Below are 17131 nucleotides of genomic sequence, written 5' to 3' on the forward strand. Positions count from 1 at the left end.
TGAAAGCTGTCAGGCTGAAGACGAAGGCCTCGAGGGCTTGGTTATTTTTGGGGAAACCTGAGACTGCAGGAAAGGGAAAAGCCAAAAGAAGAAAGTGTCTTACTCACGAGTGATGGTAAGATGGAACAGGAGATGGACAGATGGATTGAGGCTTTGTCTGTAGTAATGCGGGTACTGCTCCAGTCTGTTGTGGTAAAGAAAGAACTGGGCAATAAAGGTAATCAAGAAATTTCCTTTATTGTCCAGTTCACAGCCAGTCCATCTATGTTCTGCCCTTCAGCTCTGATTATGAGATATAGATCATGATTGAAAGAAAGAGATCCTTGATACAAGTTGCCAAAATGGGCATCCTTCAGAGGATGGCTGGACCCACCCTTACAGACAAGGTGAGTAGCTCCATCACCTGAGGAAGCACAAAGTAGAGTCGCTGCTTCTCCACATTGAAAAGAGTCAATTGAGGTGGTTCAGGCATCTGGTCAGGATTCCCTCTGAACGCCTACGTTCTGAGGTTTGCCAGGCATATTCTCCTTGGAGGAGAACCCAGCAAAGACCCAGAACCTGCTGTCGGGTCTATATATCCCGTCTTCCCTGGGAAAGCCTTGGAATCCCTCAGTATAAGCTGAAGGACCTCACTGAGGAGCAGGATTTCTGGGGGGCCCTCCTGGACCTGTTTCCCCTGTGGCCTGGTTTTGGATAAGTGGAGGACAGTGGATGAACAGTTGAGTGAATGATGGTGTTAATAATATACAATATATTTTAAAAACCTATCCATTTATTCAGGTATGGAAGAAAAGACTGCAGTACAAGGCAGGGAAACTGCCGACTGCCAGTCAACATGGAAGCCAAAACATATATTAGAATAGATTCTTTATTCACTTTTTGCTTTTTAAAATTTGTATTAAGTAAAAATAGCACCAAAAAACCTAATGCAACAAACAGATTCTTATACATAAACCAAACAGTACAAAATGGATAAGCTATTCAGACTTTGAAAAATGTCTTATATGTCAACAGACCCCACCTATGTTTGAAGCCTTGCATAAAGAACATTTTACTCAGGGGTTCTTGAGTCATTTTCATGAATCAAGAGGTACACAAATATGAATTATTTATTATTTTACATCTAACTACAAATATTTATTAAGGCGTGAAAGAACTATCATGATGACAGAACTCCAGTTAAGTCTGACTACATTCATAGGCATGTGCCAGTCTCCACCCCCATCATATATAGCTGCAAAATAGGAACTGTGCTTTACTTTGTTAGACGGGAATACCTGAGACCATCACTGCTGGAAATTATCCAGGTATGAGCTGAAATGAGAGGAAAAAATCTTGTCTCTTGCTTTTTCTCAATAATACTTATAACCATAATTCTTGTGATTAAAAGCTTAATTTGATATTTTAGAGCATATAATTTGCCATCATAAAAGTAATTGGTCTACATGGAGTAAACTGCATCTAATTTCATTTCTTGTTTAAGCTTTAAGTACGGATGATAAAAAGTATTTCAGTCAATCATAAATATATTTTAAGTCTTTCCTTTACACGTCTATTTCCAAAACTTACTATTGTTATAATCATTTGCATGTGTGTTTTATCCTATATGATTTTATTCAAAGCAATGTTTATTGAGAAATCTGTGAGTAGCTAACACAAGATAAAATAAACAAAGGTCCATATTTATATTAGCCTTGAACAGAGACAGCAACATATTGTTGAATTGTTTGCAAAAGTTGCCTGCTTGTCTTGTATTTCTTACATCTCTGAACCGAACGGCTTTCAGTGATATTGAACATAAATCGTGTAGTAGCCTATATATCTATATAGATCATTATCGTGCTTGTTTTTCCTGCTACAATCTCTAGCATAATTATACTGAGATGCTATCTTTACTCTGGGACATTGTGGTTCTTCTGGAAGTAACATTAAAGGGGCATTACACAATTTTAAAGGTTAGATATTGTTTTTCTTTCCCATAAATGCCCATCATGTTAAAGGAGTTTCTTCTGTTTAAATTTAAATTTAAAGGCTCCATCAGTCAGTTCATCAGAGAGTGATTCTGTGGCCGTGCACATTTATGTGACGAGCTGTGCGCTCTCGTTCATCTGGCTACTTTGTTGAGTCTCTGCTGTAATCGATGCATTAGCGAGAGAACACGGGCCAATATTTATAACTTTCTTACATCAGAAGACATCACACCCCTAAACAAAAGACCTGTGCAGTCGCAGATGCTTTTGCTCTTCTCCCATTCACGCGCACAACACTGGTGTCATTTCAGCTTGTGGCCAGATGGAGCAAACCTCTGCAAAAACTCTGGAACTTGCGTTATACTCCTTTAAGAAATATTCAAACTTACAAAATTCATAAAGTACTGGTTTCCCCTTTATTTAATAATAGAACTGTTTTTACTTTTGTCAGCAGCGTCATCATGTATTCACTGCTGGGCGTTGCCTTGCTGACTTTGACTCTGTCAGCCCCCACCTTGGCCTTTGTCCCTATTGGAGGAGGTTCATCGAGTCATATCAGCATTACTGGGACGGCCCTGCTGCAAAAAGTTACAGAGACGTGCCGGGCGGTGGCAGAGGAAGCCGGTTATGAATTCAAACCCACGGTAGGACTGGAAGAAAAGGAATGTGCAATATCTACAAAACAGCTGTACAACACTAAAGCCTTTTTTGGTAATCCCTATTTTATGAGCAGCTCATAGGTCAACTCTGTCACATTGTATAGGCTGTGAAAATGAGAGAACGACACACACATACTGATCAAACATTTACAGTTTGGCTTATCTTGGCGTTGGCACATGCGAGGTACAGTTCAGAAACACAATGTCCTCAAAAGGTTAATTGGAAGGCTCTACATTAAAATGTATTCCATTATGGGAAATATGCACATGAACTTGTATTTTAAGTTCACCTGAGAAAAAAAAACTTTTAAATTGTGTTTATCTTCTACAGTTAATAAACCATGTGCACATATTTCATATTACATACAAATAACTGATGAATAAAAATATTATACACATTCTTACACACAATCCTTCATGTCAATTTATGGGTTGTTTTGAGTCAACAACTGAATAACATCTTTCAAAAGTAGTAATAAAATCCCACATATACCCCTGAATTTAGGTAAATGTGTAAGAGTCTGACACATTTGTTCAGGAACTTCCTCTACTGAATCATAGCTGCCAAAGAACACAGTCCATCAGTTAAAGGAGCAATAAGTAATAGTGATACCTAGTGTTTCAAATCAGAACTACGCATACACAACAACCTGCCACTGACAACAATTTATGCCGTTTCCTCAATGGACTTTTGCTGCTGTGAAACCCCACTGAATTTTTACTTGCACGGGAGAGGTATATGATGTTGTACTATGTTCTATTTCTGGTCTACCTCTCTTACTGGCTTCCATGTTTGCAGGCTGCTGCTCTTTTACCAAGACAAAATATCAAATTCTGCGCTCTGTTTTGGCCCCCCCTGAGAACTCTCCTATGAGTGGCTCAGGAATCAGGAAGTAAACACGGGCTACATGCTGCACTGAAGTAGTTTTGCACCATACCTCTGCTTTTGAAAGGAGAAAAACGTGACAAAGAAATTGTTGATGGAGAGAACCGATTGTTTGTAGGGAATGTTACTCCATCCCGGGTGACAATTGAGAATGATTTAGGTTGATTTTACAGTAAATTTCATACTTATTGCTCCCCTAAAGGAAAACTGTGTCAAATTTTTAAGACTTTTCAGAATATTACCTTGAATTAGCTACTGAAGGGAAACCTAATTCTTATCACAACACATTGTAATGGTCAGTATCACATATGTTGTAGCAAACTGTTCCTTTTCTGTTCCCAAAAAGTTTAACATAAAATGACCAAAACTAGCAAAAGGTTGAAATGAAGAAGAGCAGGAATGACCTGCAGCCACACACATTATGAGTTTTATTCTTCTAGCTTCTTGTGTTGTTTTTTTCTTCCAATCTTTTAATCGTCATCGTTTAACTTCTCATTCTGAACTTCAGGGATCTTCTCCAGGGGAGTTGGTCCAGGCCTGTCTGGGTCCGACAGCACCAGGAGATGTTTCTGGTGCCAAATTTCATTCAGCTCTTCAAGAGATCTACACCCAGAACGGTCTTGTGGACCGTGACTTTGCAAACAGGTGCAGTGGAAAGAGAAATCCAATAGAACAAAATGTGAATTAAAATATGTGCATTCAATAAAATGTTTCATTTGCAAATATCAGTGCTCCGCATCACTTCAACTCTGAAGCTTTCTTAGAGGGCCGTGGACTAATCACTGGGGGCGTGGTGGCCATTAAGGCTAACATTCGCAAGGAGAACTTCAAGGCAGCCAGGGAAACATTGGGCAGAGTCCTGCACACATTACAGGTGAGATGTGTAAAATAAAGAGATCAAAAGGGAAAAGTTTAATTTAAGTTTAGCAAAACCTAAACACAAAACGTAAATGTAAATACAACACTAAAGCATAATAAAAAAAATAAAACAAACAAATGGTAATATTACTTATGCATTTATTTTATAGTCTTGTGTTGCAGCATTTCATGAATCCATTTTATACGTCAGCCCTACCATAGACAGTGGGTGGGACTAACACTGCTTCACAACTGAGACTAACACTGCTTCACAACAATAGGTGTTATCTGATTTAACACCAATCAGATGTTGGGTTGTATTTAACAAGAAACAACATTAGGTTAAATTATGTTCTGGTGGACAGTAAGACAACACTCCATCAGAAATAATGATTGATGATAATCCATTTTATACTTCATTAATCAATTATGGACCAATTCAAATATATATATATATATATATATATATATATATATATATATATATATATATATATATATATATATATATATATATATACATGGAGGGCTGTGCGGCCCCCAAAATAAAAGCCCCCTCACACACACACACACACACACACACACACCATTACGGACCCACTGCCAGACCGGTCATGCTGGAGGATGTTGCAGGCAGCAGAACGTTCTCCACGGCGTCTCCAGATGTCACATGTGCTCAGTGGGAACCTGGTTTCATCTGTGAAGAGCTCAGGGTGCCAGTGGCGAATTTGCCAATCATTGTGTTCTCTGGCAAATGCCAAACGTCCTGCATAATGTTAGGCTGTAAGCATAACCCCGACCTGTGGACATCGGGCCCTCATACCACCCTCATGGAGTCTGTTTCTGATAATTTGAGCTGACACATGCACATCTGTGGCCTGCTGGAGGTCATTCTGCAGGGCTCTGGCATTGCTCCTCCTTGCACAAAGACGGAGGTAGCGGTCTTGCTGTGGGGTTGTTGCACTCCTACGGCCTCCTCCACATCTCCTGATGTACTGGCCTGTCTCTTGGTAGTAACTCCATGCTCAGGACACTACGCTGACAGACACAGCAAACCTTCTTGCCACAGCTAGGTGTGTGTGTGTGTGTGTGTGTGTGTGTGTGTGTGTGTGTGTGTGTGTGTGTGTGTAGACAAGGATGTAAATATCATGCATAAGAAGGTAGTGCATATTTTTTATAACCCGATTTTCCACTAAATAACTGTTTCCGTTGATTCCCAGGACTTCTACAGCCACAGCAACTGGGTGGAGTTGGGATACACAGAGCCATACAATAACCTCATAAGACCAGATCAGCCTCTAGAAAACCTGGCAGGTAAAAGTAGTGGAATACACCTCTCCAGAAAGAAAGGGAACACTTTGGGCTATCATGAGTGTCAAAAACAGAACATGTGTCATTATATCCTGGGTTATAACCTGGTGTCCAATGAGCAGAGATTGACTACTTCCTTAGGCAGCCTTCTAAACCATTTGTCAGTGTAGCAAGTGTTTCTATAGTTGTTTACCTAACAAATATAAGAAAAAGTAAGCTATATATATATATATATATATATATATATATATATATATATATATATATATATATATATATATAGTTTCTGCTCCAATAAGAGTAATTTTTTAAAAATCCACCTCGATCTGTATTCTGATTCTTCTATCCAGATTTGAATACTCCCACCTGCAGAGACTGCAGCAGTGGAACGTGTCAAAATCAGATCCTCTCCAACATCCTGAATGAGAAGAAGCTCACCTCAGGCTACATGGGAATCTTTTCATCTCAGAAGCCCAAAGGTATTATATCTCATATCTACAACAAATCAGAAAGAACCCATTCATTCTGTCCCAGAAAGGAGACCTTCGACAACAGAGTGCACAGACACACACCTAAATCCAAATATGGATAGTGCAACAATCCAACAATGTTTTGATCACCCGAATGAGGGTGAGAGTTAAGGTGATGACTGGCCGGAATGAATCGTATAGCTGTGTTGTAAGTTTTTGAGAGTTGGAACCTAAGGCCTCCTCCTCTAGGAGGAGGAAACTTACAACACAGCTATAGGATTAATCAAAACATTGTTCCTTTAAGCCAAGCCAATAACAACCCTAACGACTCCTCGTTACAGAGGAGTGGACTAGTTTCGGTCCAATCTGTTGTCCTAATGTCTTTAACGACCGCCCATTACTAAGGGGTGGACCTGTTTCGATTGAATTTGCATGTTATGTAAGCCATTGCAAGGCCTTTGTTGGGCAATGGTATAAAGCTTGGTACTCCGCATTACTCCAGACTTTTTGAATTGAGAAAGCTTCCGGGAGAGGAAGCGAAACGTCTTCAACTACGGAAAACAAGTCCAGTTGCTTTGTTTTTTACTTTTTTTTGGAATGACCAGTAAAAAGACCCGGCCAGTCTTGCTACAGACAGAAAACGGGACGGCTAATATTTGATTTTTCTATTTAAATTCCAAATTCATTACACACTGTCCCTTTAAATAATAAAAAGCTAATTTTAAATTACATTACATAGGTTTTTGTCTGTAGGGGTCCATGGCTAGTGCAATATTTGAAAGTTTCAAAGAACTGGATCTGCAACAAATAAGGCTGGATGAGGATCCATATTTAAATCTCCAAAGCACACAATCAGCAGGATGGTAAGGGAGTTAAAAAAATCTCCAAAGCTCACTAGGAAAGGCCTGCAATGAGGTGGCATATTAACAACCATTGAAAATTATCCAACAGAATACATGCACTAAAATTAAAGACTGGATTTCTAGGTTTTTCAGCATTAGATTATGCTTATTATGCTTTTTTAGTTTAACTACCCTCTTAAATACACCACAAATGGGTGTTGCATCATGCCCAGTTTATTTTCCTTCTCCTGTCTTGCACCAGGTAAATGCAGCCATGGAGGTACATCTGATCTCACCAGCACGGTAATTCCTCGTGGAGGCATCAACAAAGACGAGCGTCGCCAGGACAATAAGGCCTTTCATGATGCTGCTGTTAAAGCAGCAATAGCTGCCAGCCTCCATCTCTTAGATGACATCTGTTTGGCATCAGGCAACCGTGACTTTTTGAGGTACTACAAGATTTGAAGTGACTTCATACACTTATCAGATGACGCAAATAAAACTGAAGACTTCTCCATGATTATACCTATTAGTCAGTGGGGTATATCAGGCCGCAAGTGAACTTTCTATTCTCAAAGTCGATTGTTAAAAGCACAAAAAGAGGCAAAGGAAAGGAGTCATTAAGATAATGTACTTACCTGAGTTTGTACAATGTTAGTGCTTATCAAGATCAAGTTATCAAATGAAGAAACAATGGTCAACCAGGAGCCTTGGCAGCCCGAGGCTATCGATTGCCCACGTGGTCCAATCTAACAGATGAGAAGCTGTAGCTTTTTTGCTGGCAACCATGTCGATGACACATGGCATATAAGTTCACTTCCTAAGCATGGTTGCAGACTATGTGTACTCCTTCATGAAAGCAGTATTCAATGTCGCCGTTTACTTTTTTTTTAGCAGGTTATTTCACATGGCCTTAAAGCAAAAAAGGTTCAGGAATGGTTTTAGGAGCAAAAGTTTATATGTTGGACTTCCTATTTACCTAATTTCTAGCCAATCAAACATCTGTGAGTTTGGCTATTCAAGCAAGTCTAACTCATGGAGGCTTCACCTTGCAACTTAAAGAAGTTAATAGCAGTGGCTTTTAACATCTTGGTGTCCAATTACTCAGGTCTCCTTTAGGGGTCTGAAGAAGTCCATGCCATTAAAATGCTGTTTTGGCAGCAAAAGGCAGACAACAAAGTCATTAGGCTGCTACTCATTATGTCATGTCAGATCATTGTACATAACTGCTAGAAAATACCTTTTGCAATAAAAATGTGCTTGTCCTTTCTCATAGAATGATGGGGATTGCGCGCTCATCTGTTGTGTGCTTTGTCATTGACACCACCGGCAGCATGTCGGAAGATATCGAAGAAGCTAGGGCAGTTGTTTATAAAATCATTGACAGCAAAAAGGGAACACAGGATGAACCATCTGAGTACATCCTTGTGCCCTTCAATGACCCAGGTAAGAGCAATTCTACTTTACTAATCCTAAATTGAGACCTTTACAGGGGTAATCATATGATTATAGTTGTATCTATGTGTTCAGCTCAGTTTTATATACATTTGTAGAATTTGGACCTATAATCAGGACAAGTGATGCTGAGAAAATGAAAACAGAAATCTCCAAGCTTAAAGCAAAAGGTGGTGGAGATACGCCAGAGATGTGCCTTTCAGGACTTCAGGTACAGCTACTGCGATGTTTCTAAATTTTAACTGGAAACCTTGAGGGTAACTGTGAATCACACTTTGGACTTTTCATTCTTTCAGATGGCTCTTACAGGAGCCCCTTCTTCATCCAACATCTATGTTTTCACTGATGCCACAGCCAAAGACATTGCCCTAAAAGACACAATTATTGCTCTCATTAGACGCACAAAGTCAACGGTAAGCACTAAGTGATGACAAAAGCATACCAAGTAAGGAGGTGACAGTTTTTGTTCTGATCTCTGCATGAACCCTTCTCTATAGGTCTCATTCTTTATGACAAGTTTTAGTAGTAGGAGGCGGCGGCGTTCTCTAGGAGCTGCCTCCTTCAGTGACTACATGGACTTGGCTTTGGCATCTGGAGGCCAAGCCATCCAGGTGTCTAAGTCACAACTCCCTCAGGCTACAGATATCATCCTTGACACCTCAACCTCTGCCCTGGTAAGATTAATTAAATGTATTATAGGCTGAAGGTGATTGAACCAGTTTAAAGAACTCTGGGGTAAACCATCTATCCATCCCTCAGGTAACAGTTTTTCAGAGAGCTGTGACTGGTGGAGAACTAAAGACTTTCATCTTTGTGTTGGATGAATCCCTGAAAAGCATCACTATCTACATAACAGGAACATCCCTAACTTTTACATTGACTAATCCTGCTGGTAACTAACAGTTTTTTAAAGAACATTGCTGATGATACTATAAGAAAGCCTGTCATTTTATATAAGTAATAATTCTGACTAATGATATACGTTCCCTATTCACAGGGGTTACCCAAAGTAACAATGAAGCCAGCGGTAAACTGGGAACCATCCAGACAGTGGGTAACCTGTGGAGATTCCGTCTGAACCCTGACAAGCAGTCGGGAGACTGGACGATCAACATCCAATCCAATCAGCCGTACACTGTCAAAGTCACAGGTCGGGCATCATATGTTTATTCATCTTCTTTTTTTTTCACCTTAATGAAGTCAATGCACCAACAGCATCAGTTTTATCATGTTGCAAGAATAAGACAGATTTTTCTCATTCAGCAGTACATGTGTTAATGTTGACCATCGAAAAAGGGATTGTGATCACCTGAAAGGCTCCGCATTGAATCATATCCCATGAGAGACAAGCAGATTTTAGAGCAGAAAGTTTAGCTGCCTGCTGCACCTTTTCATCCCTTTTAGAACCCCGCCCAGCATGTTTATGTGTGCTATGACTTCACTTGCAGTCCAAAACATCCCTGTAGGCTAATTAGACTGTTTAAATTGCTCTTGGACAGAGTGTGTGTGCATGTACATGGTGTGTTTGTCCTGTGTTTAGGCATGGGACCTGTAACCAGACTAAGGATAACCTCACCTCTGCCTCTGACGGCAAAAAAAATAAAATAAAAAAATGAGCTTAGATAAATGTTTTCTCAAAAGGGTTGTTTGGTGATTTCAGATTTGTTTCGGCCTGTATTGATTATAAATGTGTTTGGTTTCAGGTCAGAGCATACTTACCTTTATCTATGACTTTGTGGAGAAGTTTACTGGACCTCACTCAGGTTATGCAACACTCACTGGACGCCCACAAGCAGGTACACTGAACAGTTTTAGGAGTTTAAAACAGCAACATTTCAAATGGAAATGTAATAATGAATTTATTCTAGCATTGAGCTGTTTGTATGAGAAATTTGCAAAGCCAAGCACATTTTAAGGCAAGACCTTTTGTGTTATTACAGTGAAAATCAAGTAGACAATACTAACTTTCTTTTAAATAATACAACAGGCCAGCCCACCACCGTAATGCTATCAGCAATAGGGAGAAAAGGCCCGTCTTCCTTAACTGTCGAACAGGTTGGCTTGGTGACAGTGTCCGGTCCGAAGGCAGTAACCAACGGCACAATAGCTGATATGGGCAACGGAGACCTCCTGGTCACGGTTGATGCGGTTCCTGAGGGGGAGTTCGTGCTCCTTCTGAAAGGAACGGACAAAACGTCTGCCAGCGAATTTCAGAGACAGTCCACCACCCAGATGTCCGTCTCCAAAGTTAATATCCAGGTCTGTCCTTGTCGTATCTCTTCACAGCCCCTGATTACATGTATTTGACTGATGTCAACAGCTAAAAGAATAGTAAATTCAGACGCAAATGATTAGATAATTACATATGGAATGTGTGAAAATTTTAAATTGCCTGTAATGTCTTAAAACATTGCCTCCAGGAGAATGATATTGCAATCTTTTAAAACTGGTCATTCACAATAAATAGTTCCCAAGATTTTCTATAAGGTTTTCCTTTTGGCCATCACCTCTTTTTTTACCCATTTTCTGTCCAGTAATTGTATCTTACCACTACAGCATGTTGTGCAACTGGTGTTTAAAATTGAAGAACGTGGACAAAAATTAGAGTACAAAAGAACAGTCTTGCCTAAACTACCTTATTCACAGCAACCTAGCAGTGTCTAAAAGTCAGGTCTTCGAGAAACAGAAATCAAATACAGTAAAAACCTCATACTTGACAAAATAAATGTGTCATCCTTTAGCTGATCCTCTGTTGTATGCCATGTTTTCATTATTAAAAGAAAAAAAAGATATTTACATGGTAATATATGTGAAAGCCTTAAAATATTTTCTGGTATGAAACAAAAATACTAGCCCTCCGTACCCATTTGCTGTCATTCTTTCTTCCCAAGGCTGCAGTGGACAGCAGTGTTGAGCCAGGAGAAACTTTTAAACTTCCCTTCAGTGTGATGACCCAGGGGGCGGCAGGTACATATGTCATCAACGCCCAAAACGACAGAAACTTTCCAATGACCTATCCAAAAAGGTGAGAAAAAGCCATTACAGATAGTTTCTTTCCAAATGCTACTGTGTAATGCTGACATTTTTTTGGGATTTGGCGTTTGAAGAGAACATTTCCATGTGACATCAGGCATCTACATAAGACTTTAAAAAGCTTCAAGACTTAAGAGAAATAAGACTTGACAAGAAAAAAGAAATTATGTATATACTGCTCAAAAAAATAAAAGCAACACTTAAACAACACAAGGTAACTCAAAGTCAATCACGCTTTACCCTCAATAACTGTTGAAGACCAGCACCACAGGGACTAAAAATAACCAAATCATCTGCATTCTTGGCTGGTTGTCAAGCATTAGGAGGAAGTGCTCCATTATATTCAATGAGATCCTTTCCAGCACCTTTGACAGCACCCTGGCTAGAGCTATAAACAGATAATTATCCTCGCTATTTACCTTTCCAGCTTTATCCTTTAAAATGGACACTAATACAACTGATAAAAGTAAATCCAGCAAAATGCCATGGACTACAAACCCAGAAAAACCCAGGGCAAGTAAAGGAAAGAGTTTTCTACTGGAAACTTTAAGGTGTTGTTGGAGACACCTCATCCAGACCTGCCTGCCTTGTTGGTCTTTAGACTCATAACTGCGACATGAATTTCTTGAACAGAAAATCTCGCATCTTCATCATCATTAATACTATCCATCATAAGTGACAGGCTTTTAACACAGTTAAGCAGTTCATAGTAATATTTCCGCCACATCTGAATTAGCCCGTATGCACCATTTACACCTTCCATACTTGCTGGCAGACATTTATTCAAATTATTCATTTTCTTTTTTTCCTTCCAGAAATCCTGTACAAAGTTAATTCGCAGTTTCCTTGCAAGCAAATTTGACTCATGTTTTCGTTCCTTTTAATAAAACGTAATGCATATTTTAAATTAGTGTTCGTCCAGTTCTTATGTTTAAAAAGAAGACCTTTTCTCTGTCTGCCTGCCCCCTTCTTATACAGTGCTGTACAAGAGATGAGAAGAGACGTCACAATACGTTGATACAAGGAGCACAACTCTGCACCATGTTGTGGATTTTTACAGTTAACATCATGACATGCTGAAGCATTCTTTGGTATTTCAATTCTACTCAGCAAAGTGTCAGACTGAGCTTAATAGTCAAATTAGACTATTTTTCCAAACCCTCATATTATTATAGCGGACAATACAACAAGTAGATCTCTCAAGTTTACAGAAAACAATAAAGGCGAATGGTCAGAAATGACAAGCTCATTGTTAATGACCATCTATCTATGGCCTGTCCGTCCATCTGTCTAAAAAAAATAACTGTAAAACATTCACAGATTCTGTAAAATGGTCTAAAGCCTTTTTCTGTTCATTAGTTCCTTACATTTTATTTTATAAATATTGCAAAGTATCTTTTTAGCGGGAGTACCTGCTTGCTACGATGAAGCTGCCGTCTTTCTTTTCAGTGTAATCTTTAAACTCCATTTCCCATCTCTTGACAGCCTCAGCTTGTCAACTGGACGGTACACTAACGCTACACTGACCATCACACCCTCTGCCGCCACAGAGTCAGGCACCGACGTCACGCTGACTATTGAAGCCAAGTCCTCAAGTGGCGCTGACTCCAATTACGCTGTTCTGAGATTGTCTGTTGTCACTAAGGTAAAATTAAATATTTTCATCAGGATCTTCAGGAAAGAGACCAAACAAAATTTTATTCTGATTAGACGTGTGTGCAAAGAAACACTGATCTTTAAAGTACAGTTTTTGGTAATTGTGACATTACAAAGTACTGAACTGAAACACTCCTTTGTCTTACGTCAGACTGGTTACCAAGAGTTGATCAATTATTTCACCGGGACAATGTGTAAACACATTAATCTTTACAGAAAGAAGTGTTGCTTTACACCAGATTTAGCTACAGCTACTTTCCAGTTGCAGTCCCTGGGCAGGTCACTGCAATAAAATACGCTCAACATTCACACAGCACATCCAAGCATATACTCTATCTGCGGCCATTTACACTGCACATTCTGATACATTTACACAACACTTCAGTCTACATTTCAAAATACATCCATTTACATTACAAATGACCATAGTTATGGTTGACAACAATGGTTTCCCAATGATGATTTCCTAACATTTTGTGGGAAATCATGTAGGTCAGAGGATAGTTTCAGGCTACCTGGGATGCTATTCTGTTTTCTGATAGTTCTGTATAAGAAGGTGGCTTGTGCCAAGGCTGAGCTTCTTTGAGGAAGTCTACAGTCATTATGAGCTGTGGACCTATAGATGTGTGCTTAGAGCAAAGCTGTACAAATCTCTTCAGTGGTGGTAAAGCACAAAACATTTGCATTAGCTCTGAAAATAGGCTTTTATACCTAATCATATATATATATATATATTTTACATGCACCATACTGATCTGAAAGACTCTTAAAAGTCCTCCCAATTCTGGTAAATTGTCAGGTGTTTGTGATGTAATAAAACGGCACATTGATAATTTATTTCCAAACCTTTTACAGAACTAATGTGGTATTTAAGTACAATTTAACTGAAAAATTAAGTGTTGCCGAGAAAAATGTTACAAATGAAAAAGCTGAAATAACCTGGTTGCATGGGTGTGCGCATTCTTAAGCTAATATTTTGTTTGCTAATTTAATTTAATTTCAGTCTCTGAGCTAACACCCATCATCAGTTATAGTGAATGTGATATGAAACAAAGCTCTAGCTCAACATTTGCTTGACGCTGACTAACTCCTATCAAAGAAGATTGAGTGCTAAAATTGTATTAAAAGGTGGTTAAACAGATTTTGCAGGTTTGCAGCTGTGTGCAGAAGTCTTTAAACCGGTTTTTGTTTGTGGTTAAAAATAAATGTCACATTATTTAAGAAATGGCTCAGTGGACAACCACTGTATGTAATAATCAAATTTTCCTGTGTTTTGCCCAGATCACAGATTTCATCCCACCAAAGTGTGAGGTGACTAGCGTGTTGGCAGATGATTGTCCTAAAGATGTCTCGCAGTGTGGACCTTTCAGGTGGGAGCTGTCGGCCAACCTCACTGATGAAAACGGCACTGGGATTGCGAGCATATCCTTGAATCAAGGCAACGGGACCTTTAAACACACCCCTTTGAATGCTTCCATCGTCAAAGCGTTCTACAATGCCTCCTGCTGTTCGCAGATAGTCAAGATTGTAGCTGTGGATAAAGTTGGCAATGTGGGCAAATGCTACCACTCAATCATTCGCTCAGCTGGCTTTCCTGCTCCAACTCTGTCGTTGCCACTGTGGCTTTGCCTTTTGGTATCAATTTTTATCGTAAGGCTTTAAAGAAATATACACATATGCTGATAATGAATGTTAAATATTTCTATAAAATATGCTTATGCTTTGGGTGAAAAAAATAGGCTGCTTTTGTTCTGTGCTTTTGACTAAATATAATTTCAAGCAGTGTGTTAACTTTAAAACTTAAATCAGAGGCACAACTTGAGTTCAGCAAAAGTTCAAAAGTTCCTTTTGATGTTAAACTTACATTCATTGCACTCCATGTTGCTCCTTGAAAAAGCATGTTGCCTTCCTGGGAACATCGCCAAGAAAAATAACCTGCAGGTTGGATGAATTAGATCATTGCTAAAAAACAGACTCAACTGTAATATTGCAACTTGTTTTAATACTTAAGAGTTAAGCACTATATGCATATCTGGACTGTTATTGAATATTAGTACTGCAGTAAATTAATCACTGATTAAAAAGTTATGTCTCCCCCCAGGAGCCCTGCCTCATGAAGGAAGCCTCTTTTAGGGCACCTGTGTCCTTTTAGATGAGTGAACAAATAATTTCCCCTTAAGAAAATGTTTGGTGTGGTTTTGAAAGTCTCATACCAAAACTTAACAAATAAGGTCTCTAGACAGATTACATGGTATACACAATGTAAACTACAGGACACATGTATTCAAATCCACATACACCCAGGGTTAAAGGGCATCAACTAATTGCTGCATTACAAAACAAATTCACTCTTTTTGTATTTTTTGACTGCTTGTTCATCAATGGTATAATATTAAAGATATGAAGCCTAAATGCTGTTACTTCTGGTAAGATTTAACAATGTTATCTCTTGATATTTTGGTTGCCCTTAAGTATCTTTTCTAGCCTTTTCAGCAGGAAACCCTCAATACATGGATTTCTACGGGATGGTGTAAACAGTGATTTTAGGTTAAAGGTGTTAAAGGTTGCATGGTAACTTACACTTCATGTGATTAAAAAGGATCATGAGAATAACTCAAGTTGTGATGTATTTTTTTGTTGGACTTGGCTAATATTTTGGAAAAAGCTGTAATTACAGGAATTTAAAGATTGTAGCTTTTTTGGGGAGGGGAATAAGAAGGCCCACCCAGAAGTCAAAGTGGTGATATTTTGAAAAGCATTTAAATTTTTCTTCTTAAGGTCTTGCTTTCTTGTCTCCATTTACAATCATGCACCTTTTCCAAACTGTCCATTAGGCAGTGGTAACCCTAAACATGTGTCTCAACCCAAGTATATCTGCAGAAAGGGAAGGCGCAAACTAAGGAAAGTGAATCATGTTATTAGATGAGCATTTTACCATGGGCGTATCTTTTTTTCTTTTTTTTTTTTTTGAAATTCCATTTAAAAACTCACATTGGTCACTGTTTTAAATTGTCAGTTTATTGACAACACCCAATTCCAATAAAGTTGGGACATTGTGTAAAACAAATTGAAACAAAATACAAGGATTTCCAAATCTTTCTCAAACTACATTTAATTGAATCCACTACAAAGACAAAATATTTAATGCTCAAGTTATGAAACTTTTAATTTATTTTATTTTGTTTATTTTTTTACAAATCCATATTAAGAACTTGATGCCTGCAACATGTTCAGAAAAACCTGAATCACCTTTCCTTTAACCAACACTCAATAATACGTCCTTTGGAGCTGAGGTAACGAATTGTTGAAGCTCTGCAAGTGCAATGCTTTCTCATTCTTTCTTGATGTACAACTTTAGTTGCTCAACAGTCTGGGGGTCTCTCTTGTATTTTGCACTTCATAATGCGCCATGCATTTCCAGTGGGAAACAGGTGTGGATTGCAGGCAGGCCAGTCTAGACATTCGCTGTCACAACCTGGTTTAGGGATTATGACAAAAAGGAAAAAAATGCAAGAAAGTGATTTATAAATATTTCTTTTTTGGGAAATAAAAATTGACAATAGCTTAGTTTCTGGGTTCCTTAAAATCAGCCACGTCAATGTGAATGCGTGACAATACTCAACGTTAAATTAGTCCACCCAGTTCAGCTCCTCCCCATTCGGGTTTACACTGCGTGATTTGCGTTTCAACAGGCCTAGAAATGCATGGAAGAGGGAACTGCCTCCTGGGTGTCAAGGTTTTGTTTACCGATGAACTCAGGACACACACACGGGACTAAAAGTTAGAGTTTTTATTGAAGGAAGTCTGCTGGGTGGTGAGTGATGAAGACCGGAGGTTCAGGACTGCAGAAAGTAAGGGATGTAGATGATGGCAGGAGCTGACGGCCCGGAGACAGAGAGTCCACACTAGCTAGGTGCTGCTCGGCTAGCAGGCCTCATAGCACTCAGGTTAGCAGTTCATTGGAAACACCAGGGCACAGAGCTGAGCTTCA

At 39.0% G+C, this 17131-nt stretch overlaps 1 protein-coding gene across 3 annotated transcripts in view; it reads left to right on the plus strand.

Annotated features, from left to right (window-relative positions):
• vwa11 (von Willebrand factor A domain containing 11) overlaps nt 1-15754 on the plus strand; it is a 35526-nt gene extending 19772 nt beyond the window's left edge. Inside the window, exons 1-18 of one of the 3 annotated variants that reach the window (XM_036137163.1) lie at nt 1270-1307; nt 2425-2614; nt 4024-4160; nt 4245-4389; nt 5594-5687; nt 6035-6163; nt 7259-7445; nt 8273-8442; nt 8550-8662; nt 8748-8864; nt 8949-9125; nt 9211-9343; nt 9449-9601; nt 10155-10247; nt 10439-10710; nt 11343-11476; nt 12970-13129; nt 14422-15754. In XM_036137163.1, the coding sequence (XP_035993056.1) occupies nt 2432-2614; nt 4024-4160; nt 4245-4389; nt 5594-5687; nt 6035-6163; nt 7259-7445; nt 8273-8442; nt 8550-8662; nt 8748-8864; nt 8949-9125; nt 9211-9343; nt 9449-9601; nt 10155-10247; nt 10439-10710; nt 11343-11476; nt 12970-13129; nt 14422-14802 (2778 nt within the window). In that variant the 5' untranslated portion in view covers nt 1270-1307; nt 2425-2431 and the 3' untranslated portion in view covers nt 14803-15754. Of the gene's footprint in view, nt 1-1269; nt 1308-2421; nt 2615-4023; nt 4161-4244; nt 4390-5593; nt 5688-6034; nt 6164-7258; nt 7446-8272; nt 8443-8549; nt 8663-8747; nt 8865-8948; nt 9126-9210; nt 9344-9448; nt 9602-10154; nt 10248-10438; nt 10711-11342; nt 11477-12969; nt 13130-14421 lie in introns of those variants that run through there. The other 2 variants (XM_036137162.1, XM_036137164.1) reach the window with 2 other exon arrangements.
• Nucleotides 15755-17131: the final 1377 nt, after the last annotated feature.

The sequence above is a fragment of the Fundulus heteroclitus genome, chromosome 5 (genome assembly GCF_011125445.2).
Source record: "Fundulus heteroclitus isolate FHET01 chromosome 5, MU-UCD_Fhet_4.1, whole genome shotgun sequence".
NCBI lineage: Eukaryota > Metazoa > Chordata > Actinopteri > Cyprinodontiformes > Fundulidae > Fundulus > Fundulus heteroclitus.